Below are 27971 nucleotides of genomic sequence, written 5' to 3'. Positions count from 1 at the left end.
GAGGTGCATGTCCAAGATATTAAAAAAATCAGTATTTTTTTAAAATGCAGGTCTAAGTTTATTTTGAGAGAGAGAGAGAGAGAGAGAGAAAGAGCACGCGCAAAAGCAGGGGAGGGGCAGAGAGAGAGGAAGAGAAAGAATCTGAAGCAGGTTCTGTGCTGTCATGCTGTCCTATGAACTGTGAGATCATAACCTGAGCCGAAACCAAGAGTCAAACGCTTAACTGAGCCACCCAGGTGCCCCAATCAGTATTTGTTTTCTGATCAATGGTCTATTTATTGATGCCCTTGCCTTTAAAGAAAGAAAATATTTCAAAGTACAAGGTATATATGCCAGAACTGCTTTGAACTTAATAATTATTTGCTCAGAGAGTATACATATATATATATATATATATATATATATATATATAAATGATGAATGCTTATCACGTACATATATGTCATAGGTACTTAGTCAAAACATGTTGTCTCTGGTTGTTACACACTGTCCACTTTACCTGTGGGAACTGGGTCACAGACTCTCAAACTATGAAATGTTTAGAGTTTTCAGGGGTTTCATGGAAGGAGCTAAAGAGTTTCACAATTAGATATGATGCTGTTTGGGTGGGATCATCGCTGGGCAACACTAAAAATCACCTGCAGTGTAAGAAGTGACAAAATCTGGCAAAGTAGGTGTAAGTTTAAATTCTGGCCAAAGATGTCCTTTCCTACATAATTCACTGAACCTCCTCTTCAAGAGGGTTTCCAAGCCCTTTTGAGGCTAACTGGGCACCAGCCATGCCACCACTAACAGGATTTGCTACTCTCTCCAGCTCTTGGTTTCTTAATACCCTTCCACCTTTTTCATGAGAGCTGGCATGGCAATTGATAATCACAATACTTTACAAACTCTGAAATAGGTTAAACTGAGAATGAAATTTATATTTATCTAAAATGAGTTTTCAAAAGGAACTAGGTGGTTTTCTTGTCAGACATAGAGAACTGAGGCTTGTCCCAGGAATAGTATTAAAGGAATTTTTGTATGAGGTGGGTAAAAGTTGGACAGGAAAGCTCCTTCCTATTGTAAGATTCTGTGATACTCAGTATCCTGTATTATTTTATGAAAATAGTTCAGAATATCCGGTGTTTTAAGCATTTTTGTTTGTTCGAGAGGTGAAGTTAACATCCCGTCATAAAACAAGAATGTTGCATCAGCTCCTATTCCTGCAGTGACAATGGCGTAAAGATAATGAGTAGAAGAGGTTACCAGGGGTTAGACATTATGGAGTAGCCAATATAGCCAGATCCTGCCCTGAGGAGGCAGTCTAGTTGCCCCCCTACTTGTAAAATTTGTAATTAAAAAATTATTCAAAACCTAGTTCATAGTATACTAGGCATGGTGACAGAATCAAGGAAATGAACTGTGGTCCCTGCCCTCAAGGGGCTGACAATCTGGTTTGAGAAATAAACATGCAAAAAATAATCAGAAAACAATTGAGTGTTCACCTATGTGGTATTGAACACAAGTGAACTTGGAGCTTTAAAATAATCCAAGTGTCCAGAAGATTTTAGTTAAGAGGCAGGATTAAACTGAATCAAAGACTGGGTCAAATGAGGATGAGTGGGGAGAAGAAGGCATTCCTATGGAGTGCTAGCATAAGAGTGAAAAGGAGTAGACCCAGGTGAATGAGAGCATGACGTTATAGCAGAGATAGGCACTAAATTGTGGTAGAATGGTGAGGAACAGGCTTGACTGAAGCAAAGGTGAACAATAAGGTCAGCGTGGGCAGGCATGATGGAGTCTAATGTCCTCAAAAGCTGGACAGAAGGTTCTGAAAGCCAAGTGCTAGTGTTCTTCAGCGGTGGCCCACAGAAACAACCAGCATGGGTCTGTCAGATACACTGTGAGGCCTGTGGGCAGATTCAAATACAGATGCAGATGGCCACGGCAGCTTGGTGAGGTCCGGCTCGATTCCAAACTGCTAGGCTTATTAGCATGCTGACGGGCTGGGGCTTGCCGACATGTGCCTCAGAATATTCTCTAGGGGCTGGAATTTGTGGGAAGTGCAGGGCTGATCTTCTAAGCAGCTGTTGTGTGTGGGATGCGACTGTGTACAGGATGTGATTGTGTGCACATTTGTCCAGATGTGGGTGTTAAGACCGTGGTCTTAAGCATGACGAAATTCAGTTGGCTGGAGGTGGAAGAACAAAGTCAAACTATAGCCTGTAACAATTCTTAATGTTTAGATTTCAAAAGCAACTTTCTAGCTTTAATTACAATTTCATAATAATGCTTGAAAATTTCCAAATAAAAAGCTTATGGATTAAGATGCCATCTCCTTTTGGAATTATTTCATCATAATTAAGAAGAACCTTTTGGGTATAAGGTTGGTAAAGTGGTTGCTCATGTGGTCTTCTTTTGATGAGGATGTTGAGATTTTTTAACTTTAAAAATTTTCCTGCTTTTTTGAAATTTTTTCCCTTTCTTTTGCTTTTTCTTTTGGCTCACCTGTAAGGAGAAGGAAAACAAGGGTAATGTTTCTTTATCTTACCATTTTTCCTTCTTTACATTATATTTGGACTTTCCAGACTGTGGTTTTGTTTTCAAGTCTTCAAACCTGGTTTAAAGTTGCTTCACTCTCAGAGGGGCTCCTTTTGCTTCTCTTTACATCACTGACTTTGAGCAGGAGGCCACAGCCTTGTAACTGATCTTCTTTTGTCTATTCTCTTGGCCTATTACTGCCTTTACTCTAATTCTGCTTACAACCTACCTGTCCAAACTACAACCTTCTGAGGCTGGTACTATTATCATCCACTTTTTACAGAGGAGGAGAGGGAGGCCTGGAGAGGGTGGCTTGCCCAAAGTTGCATAGCTAGTATGTGGCAGAACCACCAGACTGTCAGACTCCTGAAGCCAAGTTCCCAGCTACATATTCTGTGGCCCTCTTCAAATTTAACTCCTGAGCACATTACACAGGATTCTTCCCACTTTGTCCTGGTCTACTTTTCTACTTTTCACTCCCTTCATACAACTCCAGCCACATTATTTGAGTCTCCCCGAATACAGCAAGCTCTCTCATGGTCTATGCTTCTTTTTCATGCTGTCCTTACTCTCTTGGTGAACTACTTATTCTTCAAGACCCCAGTCATATGAAAAGTCTTCCTTAACACTTTCTCCCTGCCCCTCCTTCTGGCAAAATTAATTACCCCTTCTATAATCTTCAAGACTCTTGTACATATCTTTATTTCATATTTCTCACATTGTACTATAACTGTTAGTGCATTTGCTACATCAGGGAGGGCTTATACTTTATTACCTTTCCATCCTCAGTGTCTACCTTTCAATTCAATACACATGTACTTCTAGTGGAGGAGACAGACAAGTGATACTACATGCAAAAATACAATTATACCTCACAGTGATGACATTATTCTAGGAACAAGATAGAAGCGCAATAACATAAATGAAAAACATACCCTTAAAGGAACCACATAAATTCTTTGTCTTCAAAAGTTAATTTCTAAAAGAAAGAAAACTTTGTTCCTCCTAGTCACTAACCTGTTTCTCCCACTCTTTAATCAATTCTTTCACATCTGCTGAATCTGGGTTTAGACACGTTTGATCCCCATTCTTCATTGTCACACTGCCAAGGAAATAGCAACAAGATTTATTTTACCTTCAATAATTTAAATTCCTCATCTTACTCTCAGAATGAAGTCCCCCAATTAGAATGTATTTGTGTTATCACAATAAGCATCTGAGACTTCCAGTCTTCCTTCCTGCCTTTTCGTTTTCTTAGTGAGTGAGGGGACCTGGGCAAATTTCTAGGATAGCACACAGCCCTAAATTAAAAAAATCCAACTGATATATGCAATAAGAGAAACTTAAACTTATATGTAACGACAATATTAGTGCTGCTCTGTTGGAAATAGTTATTTATGTTTAAGTGAAGAAGCAAAATAGAAAAGCTGTCAATATAGCTACATTTTTTTTTTGTAGAAACTGTGAAAATCAACATGAGTTATGCTAAATTTTCTAATGAAACTCCCTAAAACATAAAATATTTTTCTGAAACACGATTAACAGACTGGTTGAATTTTTTAAATTACTCACAGCAGATTCTCCAGGAACAATTAAAAATTTTTTCCTTTAATTTCTCTGTATAATCTGAGGATACGAATACCTGTTCTATAGATCAGCCTTGATTTAGGTTTCAAAAGACTGAAACTAGCGATTCTAATCTTTAGAAATGTTATTATTGAGTTTTTATTTAAATTCTAATTAACAGTGTACTATTAGTTTCAGGTGTGCAATATAGTGATTCAACAGTTCCATATAACACCCCATGAAAAGTTATTATTAATAGGAAAGAACTAAAGACACAATACTGCCACAGTAACAGTTTGATTTCAATAGCAAAATATTGGAAATAATCTACATTTAAGCATTGCTCATATAAATTATGGTACATCCATAGGATGGAATATAATTTGGCCATTAACAATGACAGAAAAAATGGTATTATAGAAGATTTACCGACATGAGGAAATGTTCATGATATAGTGTTAATAAAAAGGCAGTCTATAAGAGTACGTACTGTACGATTTTATTTTTGTGTATGTATATGTATATATATGTGGCATCTATATATGCACACAAATGCAAATAAGGGAAATTTGGAAGACAAGGGCAAGGAGTGACTAGCATTTATCACCGGTGGTAGAATTATAAATGATTTTTATTTTCTTCTTTTGGGTTATCTGCATTAAATATTTTCTACATGCTTGATAATATATTATCCTTGGTTCTAACCTCTACCAGAAGTTCCTTATTATTTAGAACTAAAAAAAGAAGTAGCTCAGATTTATGGAGGGGAAACCATCTGAATTTGAACAAGTGTTCTGTGGCTAATATTCACACTAAATTTAACGTTCCTGCCAATATGGTACATGTGTTTTGGATGAGTTGTTACTTACATGATTTCAGTTTTCTCACAAGAAGGGCTTGGGGCAAATTGTTTAAGGTCCTTTAAGGATTTTAGGTGGATTGTCCCTTGGCTGGTGTTGATGCAGAAACAGCGTCTATTCCTCATTATTAGGGTTCCTAAGGGAAAGAAGGTAGAGCACATTGATTTAAGGCAATGTCTCTATTTATTTATTTGTTTATTTAGAGCATGTGCTAGAGTGAGGGACAGGAGAGAATCTTAAGCAGACTGTACGCTCAAGTGGAGCATGATGCAGGGCTCCATCCCATGACCTTAGGATCATGACCTGAGCTGAAACCAGGAGTCAGATGTTCAACAGACTGAGATACCCAGGCACCCCAAGGCAAAGTCTCAATTTAGGTGATCCATCAAAATGATACATTTGACTTAGTCATGATTATTACTGTCACATTAGTGTCTGTCTGTTGGGGAAAGTGATTAAAAAAAAAAAAAAAGGTTACTGCTAATTGACCTATGAGCTGGACCTGGGCCCCCAGGAGACTCCTCTTCCCCTCCCCTGTCCTTGGAATGTGGGTTCCTCTTGCTTTTCTGGCTCCCAGAGGCTTCTCCAAGCCAAGGACACAGCCTTGAGAGAGTGATGTGATGTTGAAAATACCTGCATTGCATACATGACTAAGCCAAGTTAGGGCCTCTTTATAAGTTTTTAGGGGTTGGTGGGCACCCAAGACAAGCCTCCTATGTAAGTTCCCTTTGATATTATTACAACTGCAACCTACCAACTTGAAGTGGCCTGCCTCTTTTTTGATCTCTCCCTGCCCTCTGATTAAGGAGGCCCGTTTTAGATCACACCAGAAAGGCTCCCAAGCTGTGAACCCACACTGTTAATCATTTCCACAAACTCTGAAGGAGGTATTATCCTTATTTTATAGATAAAGAAGCTAAGGTTCAAAAAAGTTATGTAAAGAACACAGTAATTTAGCTTTTGGGGGCAGGAGCAGGATTTCAGTTTAGGTTTTTTTGAGTCCAAATGCATTGCTTTTTTTTTTTTTTTTGGGACAGAGAGAGACAGAGCATGAACGGGGGAGGTGCAGAGAGAGAGGGAGACACAGAATCAGAAACAGGCTCCAGGCTCCGAGCCATCAGCCCAGAGCCTGACGCAGGGCTCGAACTCACGGACCGCGAGATCGTGACCTGGCTGAAGTCAGACGCTGAACCGACTGCGCCACCCAGGCGCCCCTAAATGCATTGCTTTTAACTACCATATCTTACAACCTTAAGAAAGGAAATTAAAAAAAAAAAATTTAATGTTTATATTTGAGAGACACAGAGAGACAGAACATAAGCGGGGCATGGGCAGAGAGAGAAAGGGAGACACAGAATCTGAAGCAGGCTCCAGGCTTTGAGCTATCAGTACAGAGCCTGATGTGGGGCTTGGACTGATGAACTGTGAGATCATGACCTGAACTGAAGTTGGACACTTAACCAACTGAGCCACCCAGGCGCCCCTGGAGATTTTTGCAATATTTAACAAATGCCTATCACAGGTCAGACACACACCTGATTCATGTGTGCTATATGGACCACAATTTCTTAAGCAACTCCCAAAGCCATTTATTACTGACATTAGGGGAATGGAGCTTGTTTTAGACAGAAAGCTATACTTATAATAACCAATTACAACCATCATCCTCATCCTCCCCACTGCCTTCCTTTTTGATAGTGCTTTAAACCTTTAAAAACCCTTTGAAATACACTATCTTCATTTCTTAATTCTTTCATTCATTCAACATATATTTACTCAGTGCTTACTATATGCCACACATCGAGTGGTAGGTAGTAAAAGCATGACTATAAATCTCCATTTTACAACTGAGGAAACTCAAGCCTAGAAAAGTTCATTAATTTGCCCAATGGTAGTTAGTAAACAGATTAGAGACCTGATTATTGGACCCTTAATTGCTTAACCACAGACATACTTATCAAGAAACAGTATCAAGGGCTATAAAAATGATTTGGGGGACAAACCTTTTGACCTCATTATCACCCCGTTCAACAGGCATTTATTGAACAGTTACTACATGTCAGGAATTCACACATCCAGACTGAGAAGATCAATGTTTGACTTAGCAGGTCTTAGAAATCAACTTTGTAGGGATGCCTGGGTGGCTCAGTAGGTTAAGCATCTGTCTCTGACTCAGGTCATGATCTCACGGTTCGTGAGTTCGAGCCCCGCTCTGGGTGAGCCCCACTTCGTGTGAGCCCTGCTTCTCTCCTTCTCCCTCTCTTTGCCCTTCATGGGATTCTTGTGCTCTCTGCCTCTTGCTCACCTGCACCCCCTCCTCTTTCCCTCTCTCTCTCAGGAAAAAAAATCAACTTTGGACAATCAACTACATCACTGAGAACCTTTCATGAATGACTTATATCACTATCTGATGCATGTAATCAACTTTATTGGGCAAATCAAGAGACTTCAATAGCAATTTATATCTCTAACTTTACTAACCTAATATAACTCAGAACCCCTTACCTTGACCGCCAAGCAGAGTCAGGAAGATGATACTCAACAAAAGAGGAATACCACTTTTCTTCATAGTGATAGAATGGAGTTCTATTGAATCACTTCTGTATTGGATTTCAAGCCTGAGAATTTCTATAGAGAACACGCTCCTGGGAATCATATTTATTTGGGAAATCCAATTCTCTCCTAAACTCTGATTGGCTGGTATTTTTAGCTGATGTAGCTAAACTGACCACAAACTTAATTGTGCTGGGGGAAACCCTACTCTCATATCCAAGGGAATTTCTGCATGTTTTACTTCCATTTCACATAAATGGGTAGTTTATTATAAGGATATGAAACAAGCATCACCAGCAGCCTTTAGCAAAATCACAGCTACTCACCTGGGTGAAGAATAGGTTACATAATGAATATTACACAACAAGGGTTGGAGATGTGCTTTCCAGACGGAAAATACTAAAGTCCAGATAAATAATACACTTTCCAAATTTTCTTACTATTTATAATATCCTTCTGTATGGCTACATTTATTTTTTCTGTATTGTCTACCCAAAAATCTTAAACAGTCAGCATCTTAATATCCTTAGGGACCAGGTCATTTTCTACTGTGGCAAACTCATTTTTTTTTTTTTTGTATCACTCCTGCTACAGTTTATTATTTTTTAAAATGGTTAGACTAGTTAGTATAGGGACCAGTTGAAAAAAGATAAATGGGACTACATCAAACTTAGAAACTTTTACAATCAAAGGAAACAATAGAGTAAATAAGGAACCAATGGAATGAATTCAAATCACATATCTGATAAGGAGTTAAGATTCAAATATATAAGGAACTTCTATAAAACAACAACAACAACAAAACTCCAACAACTGGTTTAAAAAGCGGGCAAAGACTTGAATAGACATTTCTGTAAAGAAAATATACAAAAGGCCCAAGCACATAAAGAGATGCTCAACATCACTAATTGTTAGGGAAATGCAAATCAAAACCACAGTGAAATATCACCTCAAACTCATCAGGATGCCACTATCAAAAACCAGAAAATAACAAGTGTTGGAAAGGATGTAGAGAAGTTGGAACTCCTGTACACGGTTGGTAGGAATATAAAATGGTGTAGCCATTACGGAAAAAAATATGGAGGTTTCTTAAAAAATGGAAAATGGAATTACCATCTGATCCAGCAATCCCATTTCTGGGAATATGTCCAAAAGAATCCATAGCAGGCTCTCAAAGAGATATTTGCACACCCATGTTCATCTTAGCATTATTTACAATACCCAAGAGGCACAGCAACCCAAATGTCCATTTACAGTTGAATGGATCAAGAAAATGTAGTACATATACATAATTATGTTGTCTTAAAAAAGGAAATCTTGTCACATGCTACAACATGGATGATCCTTGATATTATGCTAAGTGAAATAAGCCAGTCACAAAAGGACAATATTCATATGAAATATCTAAAGTCAAATCTTAGAAACAGAGAGTGGGAAGGTGGCTGCAAAGGGCTGGGGGAAAGGGTGAGGTGAAATTAGTCTTTAGTGGGTGAAGAGTTTCGGGGTTATAAGATTAAAAACTTCTAGAGATCAGTTGTACAACAATGTGAATATAACTAAAGACTACTGAACTGTACACTTAGAAATGATTAAAATGGTAGATTTGATGTTATGTTTTTTTTAACCATAATAATAAATTTATTTATTTATTTATTTTTTTAATTTTTTTTTTTTTTTTTTTTTATTTTTTGGACAGAGAGAGACAGAGCATGAACGGGGGAGGGGCAGAGAGAGAGGGAGACACAGAATCGGAAACAGGCTCCAGGCTCCGAGCCATCCGCCCAGAGCCTGATGCGGGGCTCGAACTCACGGACCGCGAGATCGTGACCTGGCTGAAGTCGGACGCTTAACCGACTGCGCCACCCAGGCGCCCCCCATAATAATAAATTTAAAAAGGAACAAGGGATTAATTGCATATAATGGAGACCCAAATTAATAGTGACTAATACAGAAGTGTATTTCTCCCTGACAGAGGCAGGTGGACTAGGGCTTGTATGGTGGTTCTGCTGCATTAAGTCTCTCTGAGAGAGACTTATTTCTGAGAGAGAGAGAGAGAGAGAGAGAGAGAGAGAGAGAGAGAGAGAGAGAATGAGTAAGCATGAGCAGGGGAGGAACAGAGAGAGGGAGACACAGAATCCAAAGCAGGCTTCAGGTTCTGAGCTGTCAGCACAGAGCCCCATGCAGGGCTTGAACTCACGAACTGCGAGATCATGACCTGAGCCAAAGTTGGACGCTTAACCGACTGAGCCACCCAGGTGCCCCAACTCAGGCTCCTTCTATCATTTGCTTTATTATCATCTCTAGGTTCATGTCCCCAGTATATGTCTAGGTATATGTTCATGTCTAGGTATATGGCTCAAAGGGGCTTGCCATCATGTCTACTTTCCAGGGACAGGATGGTGGTATGGCAGAAAAAGGGCATGTTTCTCATTTTCAGACCTATCTGGAAGTTTTACTCATCACTTTCCACGGGCCAGAACTTATTCATGTGGTCACACCTAGCTGCACAGGAAGTTAGGAAATGTGATCTGTATTTTGGTTGATCCACTAAAATTTGGAGGTTCCATTACTGCAAAAAAACAGTTCTTTTTTTTTTAAGTTTTATTTTTTTAATGTTTATTTATTTTTGAGAGAGAACACAAGCAGGAGAGGGGCAGAGAGAGAGCTAGACAGAGAAACCGAAGCAAGCTCCAGGCTCTGAGCTGTTAGCACAGAGCCGATGTGGGGCTTGAACTCACCAACTGTGAAATAATGACCTGAGCTGAAGTCGGACACTTAACCGACTGAGCCACCCAGGTGCCCCTAAAGTTTTAATTTAAAGCCCAGTAACATATAGTGTAATATTAGTTTCAGGTGTACAACATAGTGTCAACAATTCCATATAACACCTGGTGCTCATCACAAGTGCACTCCTTAATCCCCATCACCTATTCAACCCATCCCTCACTCACCTTCCTTCTGGTAACCATCCGTTTGGTCTCCATAGTTAAGAGTCTATTTCTTGATTTGCCTCTCTGTTTTTTTCCCCTTTGCTCATTTGTTTTGTTGTTTAAATTCCACATATGAGTGAAATCATATGGTATTTTCTCTGACTTATTTCACTTAGCATAATACTCTCTGGCTCCATCCGTGTTGTTGCAAATGGCAAGATTTCATTTTTTTTAATGGCCAAATAATATTGCGTTGTCTATACCTCATTGTCTTCATCCATTCATCAATCGATGGATATTTGGGCTTACAACATTTAACTTTTTTTTTTGTTATTGCCTCTCCTGAGATTAAATTAAAACGAACCCTTAAAAAATAAGATTTTGTTGGGTAGGATTAAACTTGGCTGGGCCACTAATATGTGTAACATCTAAAATTTTTTCAGTTCCCCCAAGGACCAATTTTTGTTCCCTTGAGGGTAATCTCCTTCCCCATCCCATCCCCAATGCGAATGCATGCTGTAGAATAATGGGGAACATATATTAGGATTTTCTGTAACATGGTGTGCATTTTTTGACCGATTTTTTGATGACTTTCAATGCAGAACTCTTTTCAAAGAAAACTTGTGGTGACCTTTGATACAGCTTATTCACTCGGTAATGCTTAATTCTGGTAATGACTGACCGTGCGTAACGTAGAGCTGGGTTTAAGTCCCAGCTTCGCTACTTAATGACTGCAAAATACTTAACTTCTGCAAGCCTCTGTTCCCTCTGCTGATAAAACTATTACTGACCTCACAGGTTGTTAAAGTTAATGGCAACAATTCATTGTTAACCGCAAAGTACCACAAAGCTAGAGATCATTCTTTCTAGCAAAGAAAAAGGAGACAAAAATTTCTTAGGATAAACAATAAGGTCCAGCATGGTCGGCCCTTGCCCACCTTTCCAGACTCTGCCTGCAGGACTCTGCTCCCACACCCTTTCTTCCCTCCGTTCTTCAAAGGGACCATGCCTCTTACCCATCGCGCTGTTTTTGCTCGTGGCCTCCCTGCCTGGAATGCTGCACCTGCGCTGCCTCGCTAGCCTAGTAGTAGTAACCTTACTCACCTTGGATATCCAGGATGGCATTAACTCTGGGAAGATTTCACTGACCCCCAGACTTGCTCAGGGTTCTTACAGATAATCTCACACCACCGAGTGCTGACATCGAAGGCAATGTCACCTTCACCAGAAATCCTATAGTCCAATCTCCTTCCGCCACAGGAACGAGGAAGGCTTTCGAGCATCTCCGTCCCACCACCGTGCCTGGCGCGCAGGACCTAGGGAATACAAGAGTGAACGAAGGCTCCCGGCCTGTCTCGACACTGCGCGTGCGTGCGTGCGTGCGTGCGTGGCACTGTCTTGTTTCGTGGGAGTTCAGAGGGGGGAGGCGGGAGGCCAGACCAGGTGACCTCCCTAGAGGCTGAGGTGCGAGCACTGCGCATGCCCAGCCAGCCCGCTTCCAGAACTTTCAGTGGAGAGGCTACAGGCGCAGCTCGCTCCCGCCTGTGGTGCCCGTGCTGAGGCGGCTGGAGGAACGCATCGAGAGAAAGGTAGTGGCTGAGCTCCTTGGGAGTTCTCCTCTCTGCCCCGTATCCGGCCCACAGCCCCCCGACCCCGGAGGCCACGTTTCCTTGGGGGACGCCAGGAGCGGGGCCTGTTTTGCAGTTTCCACACGAGGCTTGGGTTGACGCTGGAGGGATCAATGGCCTCCAAAGGGCTTGGTTATCGGGGCTGAGGCGGCCAGGTGAGGCTTGGGAGGGTCCTCCGACCATGGTTTGTAGTGACAGGGACAAGACGTTTTGGACAAGAGAAAGGAGGTCCTAGGGTCAGGAGCCGCGGAAGGCCAGCCTTGTTTATATTACACAGAAGGGGCTAATTTACGCCGCTAACAAGCCGGATGGGAGGGCTCGTGTGGAGGCCCCGCTGAGGGGTGGGACTGTACCCCACCAAGCATCTAGGGGTAGGGGTGGCACGTGGGAATGAAGGCTGACGCTGTCGCCCTCAGCCCAGGCCTGTGCTGTCGCCTTTCCGAAGGACGCCTTTCCGAAATTGCCTTGAAAGCTCTGAGAAAAAACCCCACTTTCCTGCCTGGGCAGAAGGACAGGGAAAATCCCAGCGAAGCGTTGTTTATGGCTAGAGAGGGCTTTTAGGAGAAACAGAAACTCAGCAAGAGGATATTGCAGGCAGTTCTCACAGTCCTGGGAAAAGAGCCAAGGATTATCAGCGCAGTTGAAATCAACAGATAATTCCACTTTCCCTTTGGACATGGTTTTAACCTGTTTTGCCCCCCAAAAATCCCCAACCCCCAAGGAACCAAATGCTCGGGTAACCTTCAAGAGCAGGATTGCAGGATTTTGTTTTCGTGTGTGTGTGTGTGTGTGTGTGTGTGTGTGTGTGTGTGTGTGTGTGGCAGGATTTTGCAGAGGCAGGGTTTTGTTTTCATGTGCGTGTCCGGACTTCCGCCTTTCTCTTTTTGATTATGGAATCCGTGTGGTCTGTTTAATTAAGGACATAGTTTTAGAGTCTGTCACAGTGACAATAAATCTTCCTTTTTGCTTGTGAAAGGGGAAGTTTCGTTTCATAATGAAATCCCCAGGCCTGTTTGAATTTTTGCAGGGTGGACTTCCCCTTCTCTCAGCAGGTATTGCTAGTTTTAAAGGACGCTGACTTGAAAAGGGTTTATTTCTTGAAAGTCTCAGAAGCCCCTACTTAGCATTCTGATTTTTTCTTTTTTCCTCTCCCCCTCCCCCCCCCCCCAATGCAGGGAGTCATTTCTTCCTTCCACAATATTCTTGTATGGTAAGGTGACTGCAGGCAAATAATAGTTGTGGGGGGGGGGGTTTCAAATCCTGTCCACTTCTCAGATAACAGAAGGGAACAAGTTTTACCTTCACTGATCTTGATACCTGGCCTCCTGGTTTATATTTTTTAGGTAAAGCTGGAGGATTGGATTAAATCTATTAACTATTCTGAGAGGGAATGTTAGGACATCATTTAAAGGACAGCTGTGGCTAAATTCTGGCACTAATACATTTTTGCTCTGTGGTAGTCTGACGACCTGTTACCATAAGTATTAAGCTGCCGCCTGATTGAAGAAAAATTATCCTGAAGAGCGAGAAAATATTTTTGTTTAAAAATCAATATTTATTTAAAGTGATTTACATTCACATTGTTTCGGTAAAATTACAAGAAAAATTCGTATTCTTCATTTACTCTTTATCATTCATTAATTTCATTTATCAAGCTGTTATTCTGTACTTTTAGGACACAAATAGGAACGAAAATCTGCCCTCAAAGAGCTCGCAGTTTTGTAGGGAGAAAGTGTAGTGAGTCCTATAGAGGAAGTGGTATGATAAACGACTGTGCTCAATTATTGGAGGCGCAGAGAAGGTCACACCTCTGGTTGAATTAGGTGTGGAAGGGAGAGTTGGTTGGAATTTGTTACTAGAAGATGAGTGGGGGAGGCATTTTGAGCAAGAGGCATGAGAAAAAGGATGTCAAAATTTGGAAACTGCAAGAACTTTGGTAGGATGAAGGGTACAGTGATAATAAAATTGGAGTGGTGAGAAAGGAGGCTAGAAATACAGTAGCCACCCGGACGATGAAGGGCCTTGTACATCTCTATGTGCTGAGCAAACCTTGAAGAGTTTTAAACAAAGGAGTGAGTTGAGGAGATTCACAAAGACCCCTGTGTACACTTATATCCACATCTGACCCTTGTCATTAAGCAGTATCTTTAAATAATCTTATTTTACATAAACATTTCCTTATATCTACGTAGTTTATATTTTAAAAATGTTTTTTCTATTTGTAGCCTGTTTATTCTGTCATCCCTGGAGTTGTTTCTATTGGAGTTGTTTCTATTTCAGAATTCAAAAAATACCTCTTAATAGTTTTTGAAAGATTTTACTTTCTTGGGATATTTTCCTTTTTGGGAAGTACAGAGACAAGGGTTAAAACACCTTTATATCTTCTATAACATTTTAACAGATTACATGCCAGAAAGAGTAGATTAATTTTGTAATGCCCCCATCGATATGTACATGTACCAGTTTCCCAATTCTTTTGTCATTTGTATGTATTTTGTTTATTTAATATGTGAGACTTGGCACCTGAGATCAGTGCTTATTTCAGTTTCTTGTTGACCTTTTAGTTTGTGTTGGCTTAATACCTGAATCTGCTCCCTTTTCAAGATCCCTTGTCAAGTGGAGTCAGAGTATTGACTTTCTAAATGTATGTCAATTCTTTGCATATTTTATAGGAAACTTTAATCCATTTTTAGTTAAAATATCTGCTTTTTTGTTGCCTTCATTTCTTGCATAATTTTTATTGAAGTGTATCACATGTTCTAAGCAATTCTCTGTCCACTCAAAATATGATATGTTGAAGTTCTAACCACCAGTACTTCAGAATGTGACTCTGTTTGGGGACAGAGACTTTAAAGAGGTATGAGGTCATTAGGTGGGCCCTAATCCATTATGACTGATGTCCTTATGAGAACATAAGGATGTAGCGATGTACAGAGAAGACCATGTGAGGACACAGGGAAAGGAGGCCTGTCAACAAGCCAAGGAGAGAGGTCTCACAAAGAAACCAACTGAGTTCACTCCTTGATCTTGGAATTCTAGTCTCCAGAATTGTGAAAAAATAAATTTGTTGCTTAAGCCACTCAGTCTGTGGTATTTTGTGTGACAGCCTCAGCTAATTAATATAACCAATAGACAGGGGGAAATAGGTATATGTATAGAAAAGTGTATCAGCATTGTGGCTCATTGGATTTTCACCAAATTTCAGTGGCGTGACAGTACTTTTCTTCTTCCCTAAAGCTATACCATCAATGAATTTGCCTATTTTTGAACTATATAAATGGTACTGTGTATGTCCTATTTAGAGTCTCATCCCTATCACTAAACGTTTGTGAGATTCATCCGTGTCATGTATGGAAGAGTGTTCATTCACTTTAATTGCCCTGTTATATTCTATTGTATGACTTACCACAAGGTATATATTCAGTTAATGGACATTTTGATTTTTTCCCAATTTTGGGCTAAACTGAACGTTGCAGTTATGAATGTTCTTGTGCATATTTTTTGGCGCATATATGTATGTGTTTGTTGAGTGTATTATTAGGAGTGGAATTGCTGGTTCTTAGAGTGTGTGTATATACAACTTAATTGGTACTGCTTATGCTTCCACCAGCAGTGAAAGAGGGTTTCATTGACCCTATATCCCCATCTATATTTAATATTATCAGGCTCATTGCCTTCTTTTTATCTTAAGTTTTTGCTATTAACTGTTGAGAAGTTTTTCATTTTTACATAATACTGACCTGTGTTCACTTCAGATATATTTTTTCCCCTTTCTTTTTTAAGTAGGCTTCACACCCAGCATGGAGCTTCAATTCACAACTCTGAGATTGAGAGCCACATGCTCTACTGACTGGGCTAGCCAGATACCCCTGTAGTGTATAGATATTCAATAGTTGATGGTTTCAAGCTATAAATTATTGTCTGATATTGTATAAAGAGTAGATGTAAGTTTCTTTTTTTTTTAATGGTCACGTTTTTATTTAAATTCCAGTAAGTAGGGGTGCCTGGGTGTCTTGTTAAATGTCTGACTCTTGATTTCAGCTCAGGTCATGGTTTGTGGGATTGAGCTCCACATTGGGCTCTGCACTGACAGTGTGGAGCCTGATTGAGATTCTCTCTCCCCCTCTCTCTCTGCCCCTCCCCCACTCATGCTTGTGTGTTCTCTCTCTCAAAATACATAAATACACTTAAAAAAAATTCCAGTTAGCATATAGTATATTAGTTTCAGTAGTAGAACCCAGTGATTGATCATTTACATGTAATACCCAGTGCTCATTACAACTAGTGCCCTCCTTGATACCTATCATCCATTTAACCCATCTCTCTGTCCACTTCCCCTCCAGCAACCCTCACTTCTCTATAGTTAAGAGTCTATTTTATGGTTTGCCTCTCTTCCCCCTGCCACCATGTTTATCTGTTTTGTTTCTTAAATTCCACATATGAGTGAAATAATATGGTTTTTGTCTTTCTCTGACTAATTTCACTTAGCATAATACACTCAGGCTTCATCCATGTTGTTACAAATGGCAATATTTCATTCTTTTTTATTGTTGAATAGTCTTTCATCGCGTGTGTGTATGTGTGTATGCCACAAGTTCTTTGTCCATTCAGCAACTGATGGACATTTGGGCTGTTTCCATAATTTGGCTATTGTCAATAAAACTAAAAGGCAGCCTTTGGAATGGGAGAAGATATTTGTAAATAACGTATCTGATAAAGGATTAGTATCCAAAATCTATAAAGAACTTACCAAACTCAACACCCAAAAAACAAATAATCCAGTTAAGACATGGGAATAAGATATGAATAGACATTTTTGAAAAGGAGACATATAGGTGGCTAGCATATACATGAAAAGATACTCAACATCACTTATCAGGGAAATACAAACCAGAACTACAATGAGATATCACCTCACACCTATCAGAATGGCTAAAATTAACAACACAGGAAACTGATGTTGGCAAGGATGTGGAGAAAGGAGAACCCTCTTACGTTGTTGGTGAAAATGTAAATTGCTGCAGCCACTGTGGAAAACAGTATGGAGGTTCCTCAAAAAGTTAAAAATAGAATTATCCTATAATCCAGCAATTGCACTACTAGATATTTACCCAAAGGATACAAAAATACTGATTAGAAGGGGTACATGCACCCCGATGTTTATAGCAGCATTATCAACAGTAGCCAAATTATGGATTTAAGTTTCTTGATCTCCAAATTAATATCTAATTTTCCCACCAAAGTTTGTTAAATAGTGATTTTTCTCCAGTTGCAATCAAGTAGTAGTGGCTGGGTCTGAAGACATCTGGAGGGTTGGCCAAAATAGCATCATGGACTGCCTTCATGTGGCCTCCTTCCTTAGCAGTATAGCCCAGGGGTTAAATGGCCCCTGAACACTTCATCTTGTGGGCTCTCTCTCCAGCAACATAGCCTAGGTAGCTGTAGTTCCTCCTATTCCTCCTCCTCCACTTTTTTCTGCCTTCATCCTTCCTTCTCCTTTTTCTCTTCCTCCTCCTTCACTACGTAGTTACCCACATTGGGCTCTGCACTGACAGTGTGGAGCCTGCTTGAGATTCTCTCTCCCCCTCTCTGCCCCTCCCCCACTCGTGCTTGCATGTTCTTTCTCTCAAAATACATTTTTCTCTTCCTTCATACTGCTTCAGTTTACTGACTAGTGTTCTTTCATTTTAGCCTGAAGGACTCCCTTTAACATTTTTTTGCAGGGCAAGTCCAATGGTAATGAACTCTCTTAGCTTCTGTTTATCTTGAATTGTCTTCATTTCTCCTTCATTCTTAAAGGGTAGCTTTGCCAGATCTAGAATTCTTGGTTGACAGATTTTTTTCCAGCAACTTAAATATGTAATCCTATTCCTTCTGGTCTCTAACATTTGTGAGAAATTGGCTGTTAGTCTTATTGAGGATCCCTTGCATGTGAGGAGTCCCTTCTCTCTTGATGCTTTCAGGAGTCTCTGTGTTTTGACCATTTGACTACCATGTGGATCTCTTTGGGTTTATCCTTCTTGGAGTTCATTTAGATTCTTGGGTGTGTGGATTCATGTAGTCCATCAGATTTGGGAAGTTTTCTGTCATTTATGCATATATTCTCTCTTTTCCTTTTTATTCTCTTTCTGGGCCTTGCATTATGAGTCTACTGGTTCATTTGATGCTATTCTAGGTCCCCTAGGCTCCACTTTTTTTTTTTCCTTTCTGCTTTTCAGACTCAGTATTTTTAGTTGTCCTGTTTTCAAATTGCTGATTCTTTCTTCAGCTGGCTCACAGCTGCTGGTGAATCCCTCTAGTGAATTTTTCATTTCAGTTTTTTACTTACCTGCTCCAGAATTTCTATTTGGTTCCTTTTTATAATTAGTGTCTCTTTATCGATGTTCTCATTTTATTCACACATTTTCCCAGTTTCCTCTTATTCTTTGTACATGGGTTCCTTTAGCTCTTTGATGATACTTAATGCAGTTGACTTAATATATTTATCTAGTAAGTCCACTGAATGTCTGGGCTTCCTCAGGAATGATTTTTTGTCAATTCTTTCTTTTGATTGGGCCATACTTTCTTGTTTATTGTATGCTTTGTGATTTTTTGTTAAAAACTAGACATTGAGTATTGTGCTAACTCTGGAAATCTGATCCCCTCACTCATCAGGGGTTGTTGATTTTGCTTGTTGACTGCTGGAACTATCCATTGGTAACTTTCCCAAATATTTGTGCAAAGTAGATATTTCTTGTGTGTGGTTACTGAAGTTTCCGTTTAATTGTGGTCAGCCAGTGACTTGACATACCGGTAGAAATATAGGTCAAGAGAAGTAGAATGACACACAAAGCTTGCTCTTGTGTGATAGGATAAAACTTATTTGAAGTAAATTTCAGGAAGTTATCTGTGAAACCTGAATCAAAGTTGAATTCCGAAAATTACCTTTGTGTATCTTCTCTCAAACTGAGGAAATTACATCTGTCTTTGCAATATATACTTAATTCATACCTTAAGTAAAAGTTTTTCCTTTATCTACACATGTATGTTCACAACCTAATAACCATCCCCTTCAAATCTTACCACTAACTGGTACTCAACTCAGAATTAAATGGTGTTGTTTTGAAAATGTGCGCATATTCTACCATTCAGAGGACCTGCAAGTCGTGAAATACAGGAAATAGCAACAAAAGCTAGCTTTTGGGAACTAAAAGCCCCTTTTGCATTGTACTCTGGTACCAGAAAAATCAAACTTGAATTTAAAATAAAACATATACTTCTTTTGAAACCAAAAGTGCCTATTAGTGTTTATAGCAAACAAATGTTAATATATTGCATTAACAACAAAGTTTATTCCAAATCTTTTTCTTTTTCTTTTCTTAGAATCTCTGTCAGCCATGAAGATTGTATACGCTTTTTTTTAATAATTTTTAATTACAAAAATAATAGTTGCTACTGTTTTTCAGATTATAGAATTGAATGTGTATTTTCAAACCAAACTTGCCACTTACTGCAAGATGCAATGTGCTTCTAGTAGGAATGGTGGTAGTGCTCCCAGCTGAAGTTGTGCTCTAACATTCTTAACTCATGTTATGATGTCCATCATTGTGTTAATGTTCTATTTTACTTTTTTTCTTTGGTTTTGTGGTATTTGTTACTAGGTTTTGTGGTTTCTTGTATGTCATTGTTGAAAATCCTTTGTTCTTAGTTTGATAGTAAGTTTTTTTTTTAAAGTTTATTTTGAAAGAGAGAGTGCACACATGCACAGGTGAGGGAGGGGCAGAGAGAGAGAGGGAGAAAAAGAGAATCCCATGCAGGCTCCACACTGTCAGTGCAGAGCCCGATGTGAGGCTTGAACTCATGAACCTTAAGATTAGGACCTGAGCTGAAGTCGGACACTTAACTGACTGAGCCACCCAGGTGTGCTGATTGTAAGTTTTTATTTTGAGTTATTTAGCCAGATGTAGACATATTATTAGTTACATTTGTTCCCTAAAAATGTATAATTCCAATTTAGTTTTTGCTTATTCCAAAAAAATACAGAATATGCTTTTTAAAATATAGTCTCAAATCTGTGACTTGAGATTTTAATGTTTCTAGTATTTGTTTTTCCTCAATCCGGTCTTTCTCTAAATAGCTAAATAATACTATACAAACTAAATAATACGTTAGTGCCATAGGTATGTTTATTTATAGAAGTCTGTATGTGTACATAGACAGTGTATGTCTACAATGCTGATTCTGTGATTCTTGCCCCCTGGCTAAGCTGAACTCTGAATGCTCCTTAGTAAGTTTCACTTAGATTACTTTGAACAGACAACTACAAATTCTGCTTACTTTGTCAAATCTTCCTTGACTATACCACGGCTCTAGGTCATCTATTCCTTTCCTGAATCCTTTACACTTATTTCCAGCATTTATAATGTTGAATCATTTGCCCTATTCCCATTAGCATTCCTTGTGAGTAATCATGGAGCATTGACAAGAATAGATGAGACAACATGTGTCCACACACATTTCATTTATTTGTATTGATAACCCATCATCAGGAGATACAACTGCTCTACAAGATCTAAATTCATGAGCAGTATGCTTAGTATAATTCTTTATAACTGTAATTGAAGATTTCTTTATGAACTGTTGAAATAAGTAAGGAGGCTGTTAGATTGAGGTTGCTTGGAAGCCTACGCAAGCAAACCAAAATCTAAGCCATAGTCAATACACTTGAATCTGAGAAAATAAAACTTAGGAACAACCAATCACAGATAGACAAGTAGGCTTTTCCAAATAAGGCACCTATTAAAGTCATAGCCAATCGGATAATTTCCTTGATTCATTTCAATGTCTTTTCTATAAAAACCTCTCCCCTAGCTCCTGTCAGTGGAGTGTTCCTAACCACCTTTCGTTTGGTGCTGCCCATTTTGAATTGATGTATGCTCAAATAAAGTCTTGACAATTTCAGTGTGCCTCAACTCTTCCTTGCACAGAAGCTTTCCAAGCTCCTCCCTAGAACTGCTTTTAAGGTGGAGCTAGCTAGATCCTATATTATTCTGCTCCTACTACGGTTGACTTTATTGCTCTGTGAAATTTTTTCTTTTTTTTTTTTTTTAAATTTAATTAATTTAGAGAGAGTGCATGCATGCAGGGGAAGGGCAGAGGGAGAGAGAGAGTCCCAGGCAGGCTCTGTGCTATCAGTGCAGAGCCCATGTGGGGTTCAGTCTCACAAATTGTGAGATCATGACCTGAGCCAAGACCAAGAGTTGGAGGCTTAACTGACTGAGCCACCCACACACCCCTATGTGTGTAATTTGTTTACTATCATTGACAAGAAGAGAAGTTCTGTTACCTACATGGTGAGTGGCACATTCATGGTTTAGTCCTGATTTTACTCTTTATTCATTCCATTTTGTCAAGTTATAACTTTGACCTTTGTTCATTTCATTCTCATGATTGCAAGAATATAAGCATTCTTTAATGTTATCTTTAAAACTTTACCTCGTTTTATATCCCTACAGAGCTTTCATTATATTTACATGTTTCCCTGATTTAACACCTATTTCTACTAACTGTATCCAACGCGTTTGTCACTTCCAACATGCTAGATTTCTTTTTTGATCAGTTTTATTTACAAATACCACTTATCTGAGTACTGGTATGCTTATCTTTTGTTGGCGACATTTGAATTACATATGTTTTTTGTTTCCTCAGCTAGATTATTATAATTTTATGGCCAGGCATCATGTGTTGATTGTCCTTGTTTGCGCCATTGGATCTTGAAGTTAGGAGGGGCATAGCAATTATTTATTAAGTTGAACTTGATTGCATTGAGAATATTCTAGGCTTAGTTCCCTTTCACGTCATATAATTAAAGGTCTCTAATTTCTAACAACAGAGCCAAGTTTGTGCCTTAGTGGTTCTAGAGGTGGTAAAAAAAAAAAAAAAAGTGTGTGTGTGTGTTATTACTATGATTAATGCAGTAGGTCAGATGGTCTTGCAAATTTTAGGAATACTTGGGAAATAACCATTAATGTCTCCTTTAGGACCCAGATCTCTGAGATGAGCTTAGGTTTGTTAAATCCCCACACTGGCCTAGTATTTCCAGTATTTGAATGTAGATTACATAGATATGAAGTACATATATTAGTATCCATATGGTCTAAAGTGACTGCTCTACAAAGTGATGTGGTGTGTTGAAGGTCTGTGATGAATTAGGACAGACTTATGAATTTTAACCATTTGAAGGTTGTAGAACTGAGACTCTGGTAAAAAAAACTATGGATACATGTATGTTTATATATTTTGCTTATAATTTTAGGGAAGTTGCTGAGCCTAAAAATGACACATCCCAAGATCATCTGCTCTGGGAATAACAGCATTGCAGGTTCAGACTGATGTTGAACTTTTTTCAGCTGTCCTTTTTCTTTTCTCCCCGTTTCCCATTCTACAGTTAACTAAGGGGATTTCTTGGATCTGAGTCTAGAGAATGAGATAGCCATGCTATTCTGGCTTTAATTAGATTTGAGTGTCCTGGGAAAATGTTGCATAATATGTAAACAACATGCTCTTCTCTATCTCAAGTGAAAATAACACAAGTTATTTTTTATTTTGAAAGAATCATCTTTCAGGATGAAACTTGGGGTGGAGGGGACTTTCCCCTCCTCTGAACAGCTGTTGCTACTATTAAAACATTAAACTTAGTTTTGAAACATTTTTATTTTTGAAAGTCCTGTAAGCCCCTGCTTAAAACCTTAATTCTCTTCCCACGGGGCTCTCATAGTCTAGTAAACAGTTTGCCAGTGCACATGCTGGATATTGTAATGGGAGAAGGTCATAATTTCTTCTGTGGGTATATGGTGATTCAACAAAACTAGTAAGCTCTTTATTTCTAAGTTTACTTTCTTCTAAGGTTTAAGAACTATCTAATGTCTTTGGAAAGTGGTCCTGTCCTTGGAGTGAATACCAATTTCCAACGGATTCTAGCTATGGCAAATGTCAGTAACTTATTCATTCATTCAGTGAGTATTGAGCATTACTGTGTGTCAGGTACACCGGTAGATACCAATGATACAGTGGTAAATAAGACAGGTGTAGTTTCTGCTCTCGTAGACCTTTTTGGGGATATGGAATAAACAGATGAAAAAGTATGTAATATATTTACAGATAGTGATAATGGCTATAAAAAGGAGGGTAAAGAGATTGAGAGTGATAGAAGTGATATTATTTTCAATAGATTGGTGAAGAAAGCCGCTTCTGAGAAGGTGATATTTGAGCAGGGACCTGAATAAAGTGAAGGAATAAACTATGGAAATGACGGGAATGTGTTTGCTGTGCTTGAGAAGCAATAAGAGGCTGTGTAGCTGGAATGGAAACATTGAGGGGAGAATGGTAGGAATGAGGTGGAAGAGTTATGTAGAGCTTTACAGACTATAAGGAAACATTTTGGGTATCATTTAAAGTGTGATGGCATGCTTTTGGAAAGATGAAACCAGGGGTATCCATAATCTCATTTATGTTTTAAAACTACATTGGCTGTTGTGTAGAGAGTAAATGGTAGCAGGCAAGAGGGTGAGCAGGGAAACTAATAATGACGTATTATTGTCTGGTGACCTGAAATATATATCTAGTAGTTGTTTAATGATTTTTTAATATAAGCAATTAAATTTTAGTACAGCATTGGACAAAAAAGAAGTTCTGAGGTATATGTATGTATATGTGTGTATGTATATGTACATATGTATGTGTGTGTACATACGTGCATACAGTGGCAAATTAGGTGTAGTTTCTGCTCTCATATACCTCATTTTGGGAGACTGTTTTTATTTCAGATCTTTCCCAGAGATGCATCATTTCATGAAGGTCACTAAGAACATAAATCCTAGTCCTTTAAGATAAGCATGCATATATATAGTGTCTTTGAAAATTGGTTTTCACTTAATTTTTTTCTCTCTGATTAGAAATGGTAGAAATATTCCTTGTAGAAAACTCGTGAAATAAAAGTAAAAAATAAAAATCATCTATAATTCTATCACCTGTAAATAGTATTTGAACTATTAATAATTTATTTTAGTGACGTTTAGTAATATTTCTGGAGGATTCCTTTTTTTTAATTTAAAAAAATTTTAATGTTTATTTTTGAGAGAGAGAGAGAGAGAGAGAGAGAAAAGGGGAGGGGCAGAGAGAGAGGGAGACACTGAATCTGAAGCAGGCTCCAGGCTCTGAGCTGTCAGCACAGAGCCTGCTGTGGGGGTCAAACTCACAAGCCATGAGATCATGACCTGAGCCAAAGTTGGATGCTTCACCAACTGAGTCACCCAGGTGCCCCTGGAGGATTTCTGTTTCTACTTATATAAATGAGAAAACAGGCGCAGGAAGGCTTTAATGACTTGTGCGAATCACCAGAGTAATCATTGTCATATTCTTACTGCTTTAGTAAGGTTCTTGACCTGCCCCTGAATGAAGCAAGAATGGTGTTATCAAATTCTAAATATGAACAGTGAATTAACTAAGTATACTATGACAAAGAAAAGAGACACAGTTACAATCACTTTCCCCTTTTCCTTAAGGCCAGTATTCTTAGATCATGTTGCAATATATAGATCATTGTGGGCCATGTATTTTCCTAGAAAAAGGAGATTTCTCTCCCTCGGATTTATAACATGACCATACTACAGTAGACGGGTTCATTTGTTCTCTGTGTACCTCAAATTTTATTTACTTCGGACATTGGTGAACTTTCTACCCAGAAAAGGAATTCTTCTTCACCTCTGATCTAATTTATTTAAGAAAATAGACTTAAAATCTGTTTAGACTTCTTTTTCTGAGCTGGATTTCTGCATGAGCTTTGGTTTTTGTCTTACAATTAAAAAAAAAACTTATTTAAGAAATTACCTACTTATGCAGAGACAAGTGCACTTCCCCTTCCAGTTTCTATCCCTCATTTAGATTAGGGAAGGCAAGACCTTGTTCAGGACAAGGTAATGTGGGCTGTAGCATTTAAGAGCCAGTATGCCACTTCTGACTTTGTCTTTTCTATCATGACAATGTTCAGTTGAGACAGGGGGGACTGTATTATTGAGTCAACATAGAGGCATTGCCAAGCTACATGGAACTTTGAGCAAAAAATAAACTTTCATTGTGTTAGATCTTTAGTATTTTGGGAGTTTGGTCTAACAATCTATGTTATTTTTTATGTATATTTTATAACATGCATACAACTTATAAATATACATTGATGGTGATGGCATACCTAGCAAAGATAAGGCTCTCATAATGTAATTCTTATCTGTCTCTCCATCATTTTCTACAATATTCATATCTCTAGTTTTATATTTACATTATTCCAGGTTGAAAACACTGTGCTATCTTACCCCTATGTCTTTGATCACATTCTTTGCACTAGAATTCACTTTTTTCCTTTTACCTATTCTCTCTCTCTGTCTTTTTGGTATTACATTAGGTTTTTTTTCTAAGTTTCTCCCATTGACGTATAGTTGACAAATAACATTATGTTGGTTTCAAGTGTATAACATGATTTGATGTTTGTTATGTTGTGAAATGATTTCCCACAATAAGTCACTGTAGTAAGAATATTTTTCTTTTGATGAGAATTAATTTTTATTTGATTTGACTTTATTTTTTATTTTTTAAAATTTACATCCAAATTAGTATATAGTGAAGCAATGATTTTAGTAGATTACTTAATGCCCCTTACCCTTTTAGCCCACTCCCCCTTCCCACAACTCCTCCAGCAACCCTCAGTTTGTTCTCCATATTTATGAGTCTTTTTTGTTTTGTCCTCCTCCCTGTTTTTATATTATTTTTGTTTCCCTTCCCTTATGTTCATCTGTTTTATTTCTTAAAGTCCTCATATGAGTGAAGTCCTATGATTTTTGTCTTTCTCTAACTTCACTTAGCATAATACCCTCCAGTTCCATCCACGTAGTTGCAAATGGCAAGATTTCATTCATTTTGATTGCTGAGTAATACTCCATTTTGTGTGTGTGTGTGTGTGTGTGTGTGTGTGTGTGTGTGTGTGTGTATACACCACATTTTCTTTATCCATTCATCCATCAATGGACATTTGGGTTCTTTCCATATTTTGGCTACTGTTGATAGTGCTGCTCTAAACATGGGGGTCTTGTGATGAGAAATTTTAAGATGTATTCTCTTAGTAGCTTTCGGATACTCAGTACAGTATTATAAACTGTAGTCACCATGCTATACTTTACATCTCCAGTGATAGCTCTCTTTATTCTTCTATTTTGCTATGTAAAGTTGTTTGATATTCATGAAGATATCTCACAATTAGTTATATCCTGGAATTTTTCATTTCTTTGCTAGTTTGTTATGCTCTTTTAATGTAAAACATAGCATTTTTAAAAAGATATATTTATAAAGTTATTTTGAGAGAGAGCAAGCATGCATGCAAGAGTGAGGGAGGGGCAGAGAGATAGTCCCAAGCAGGTTCCTTGCTGTCAGCACAGAGGCCTAAGTGGGCCTTGATCCCCCTAAACGGAGCCCATATCAACAGTCAGATGCTTAACTGACTGGGCTACTCAGGCACCCCTATATAAGTTTTTGTTTAAATTCCAGTTAGCTAACAGAGTGTAATATTAGTTTCAGGTGTACAGTATAGTAATTCAGCACTTCCATACAACACCTGGTGCTCATCACAAGTGCACTCCTTACTCCCCATCACCTATTTAACCCATCCCTCTACCCACCTCCCCTCTGGTAACCATCAGTTTGTTCTCTATAGTGAAGAGTCTGTTTCTTGGTTTGCCTTTTTCCCCGTGCTCCTTTGTTTCTTCAATTCCATATATGAGTGAAATCATGTGGTGTTTGTCTTTCTCTGACTTCACTTAGAATAATATTCTCTAGCTTCGTCCATGTCGTTGCAAATAGCTATATTTCAGTATTTTTTGTGGCTGAATAATAGTCATGTGTGTATATACTTACATCACATTTTCTTTATCCATTCATCTGTCATTGGATCCTTGGGCTTTCCATAATTTGGCTATTGTTGATAATGCAGTTATAAACGTCAGGGTGCATATATCCCTTTTAATTTTTTTGTATTCTTTGGGTAAATACCTAGTAGTGCAATTCCTGGATCCTAGGGTATCTGTTTTTAACTTTTTGAGGAATCTCCATACTGCTTTCCAGAGTGGATGCACCAGTTTGCATTCCCACCAGCCGTGCAAGAGGGTTCCCTTTTTCCACATCCTCACCGACATCCTGATTTGTATTTCCCTGATGATCAGTGATGTTGAGCATCTTTTCATGTCTGTTTGTCATCTGTATGTCTTATTTGGAAAAATGTCTATTCATGTCTTCTGCTTATTTTTCAATTGGATTGTTTGCTTTTTTGTGTATTAAGTTGCATAAGTTTTTTTTTTTTTTTACATATTTTAGATGTTAATTAACTCTTTATCAGATATATCATTTGCAAATATCTTCTCCCATTCTGTAGGTTGCTTTTTAGTTTTGTTGATTGTTTTCTTTGCTGTGCAAAAGCTTTTTAGTTTCATGAGGTCCCAATAGTTTATTTTTGCTTTTGTTCCCCTTGCCTCAGGAGACATATCTAGTAAGAAGTTGCTTTGGCTGATGTCAAAGAGGTTACTGTCTGTGTTCTTCTTTAAGATTTTGATGGTTTCATGTCTTACATTTAGGTTTTTAATTAATTTTGAATTTATTTTTTGTGTCTGGTGTGAGGAAGTGGTTTCATTCTTTAGCATGTTGCTATCCAGTTTTCCCAGCACCATTTGGTTGAAGACACTTTTTTCCATTCGATATTCTTTCTTGCTTTGTCAAAGATTAATTGACCATATAATTGTAGGTTCATTTCTGGGTTTTCCATTCTGTTGTATTGATTTATGTGTCTGTTTTTGTGCTAGTACTATACTGGTTTGATTACTACAGCTTTGTAATAG

At 38.5% G+C, this 27971-nt stretch overlaps 1 protein-coding gene across 1 annotated transcript; it reads right to left on the bottom strand.

Moving 5' to 3' along the window:
- Nucleotides 1–262: 262 nt before the first annotated feature.
- CXCL9 (C-X-C motif chemokine ligand 9) lies at nt 263–7576 on the bottom strand. The gene is made up of 4 exons (XM_030311928.1): nt 7455–7576; nt 4959–5085; nt 3541–3625; nt 263–2490 (listed from the first exon to the last, which is right to left on the bottom strand). Exons 1-4 carry the CDS (start codon nt 7516–7518, stop codon nt 2386–2388), a joined length of 381 nt encoding a protein of 126 aa, XP_030167788.1. The 5' UTR covers nt 7519–7576; the 3' UTR covers nt 263–2385.
- Nucleotides 7577–27971: the final 20395 nt, after the last annotated feature.

Source organism: Lynx canadensis, chromosome B1 (assembly GCF_007474595.2).
Source record: "Lynx canadensis isolate LIC74 chromosome B1, mLynCan4.pri.v2, whole genome shotgun sequence".
Lineage (NCBI taxonomy): Eukaryota > Metazoa > Chordata > Mammalia > Carnivora > Felidae > Lynx > Lynx canadensis.
The sequence above is the reverse complement of the archived record's forward strand: the minus strand, read 5'-3'. Positions and strand labels throughout refer to the sequence as shown.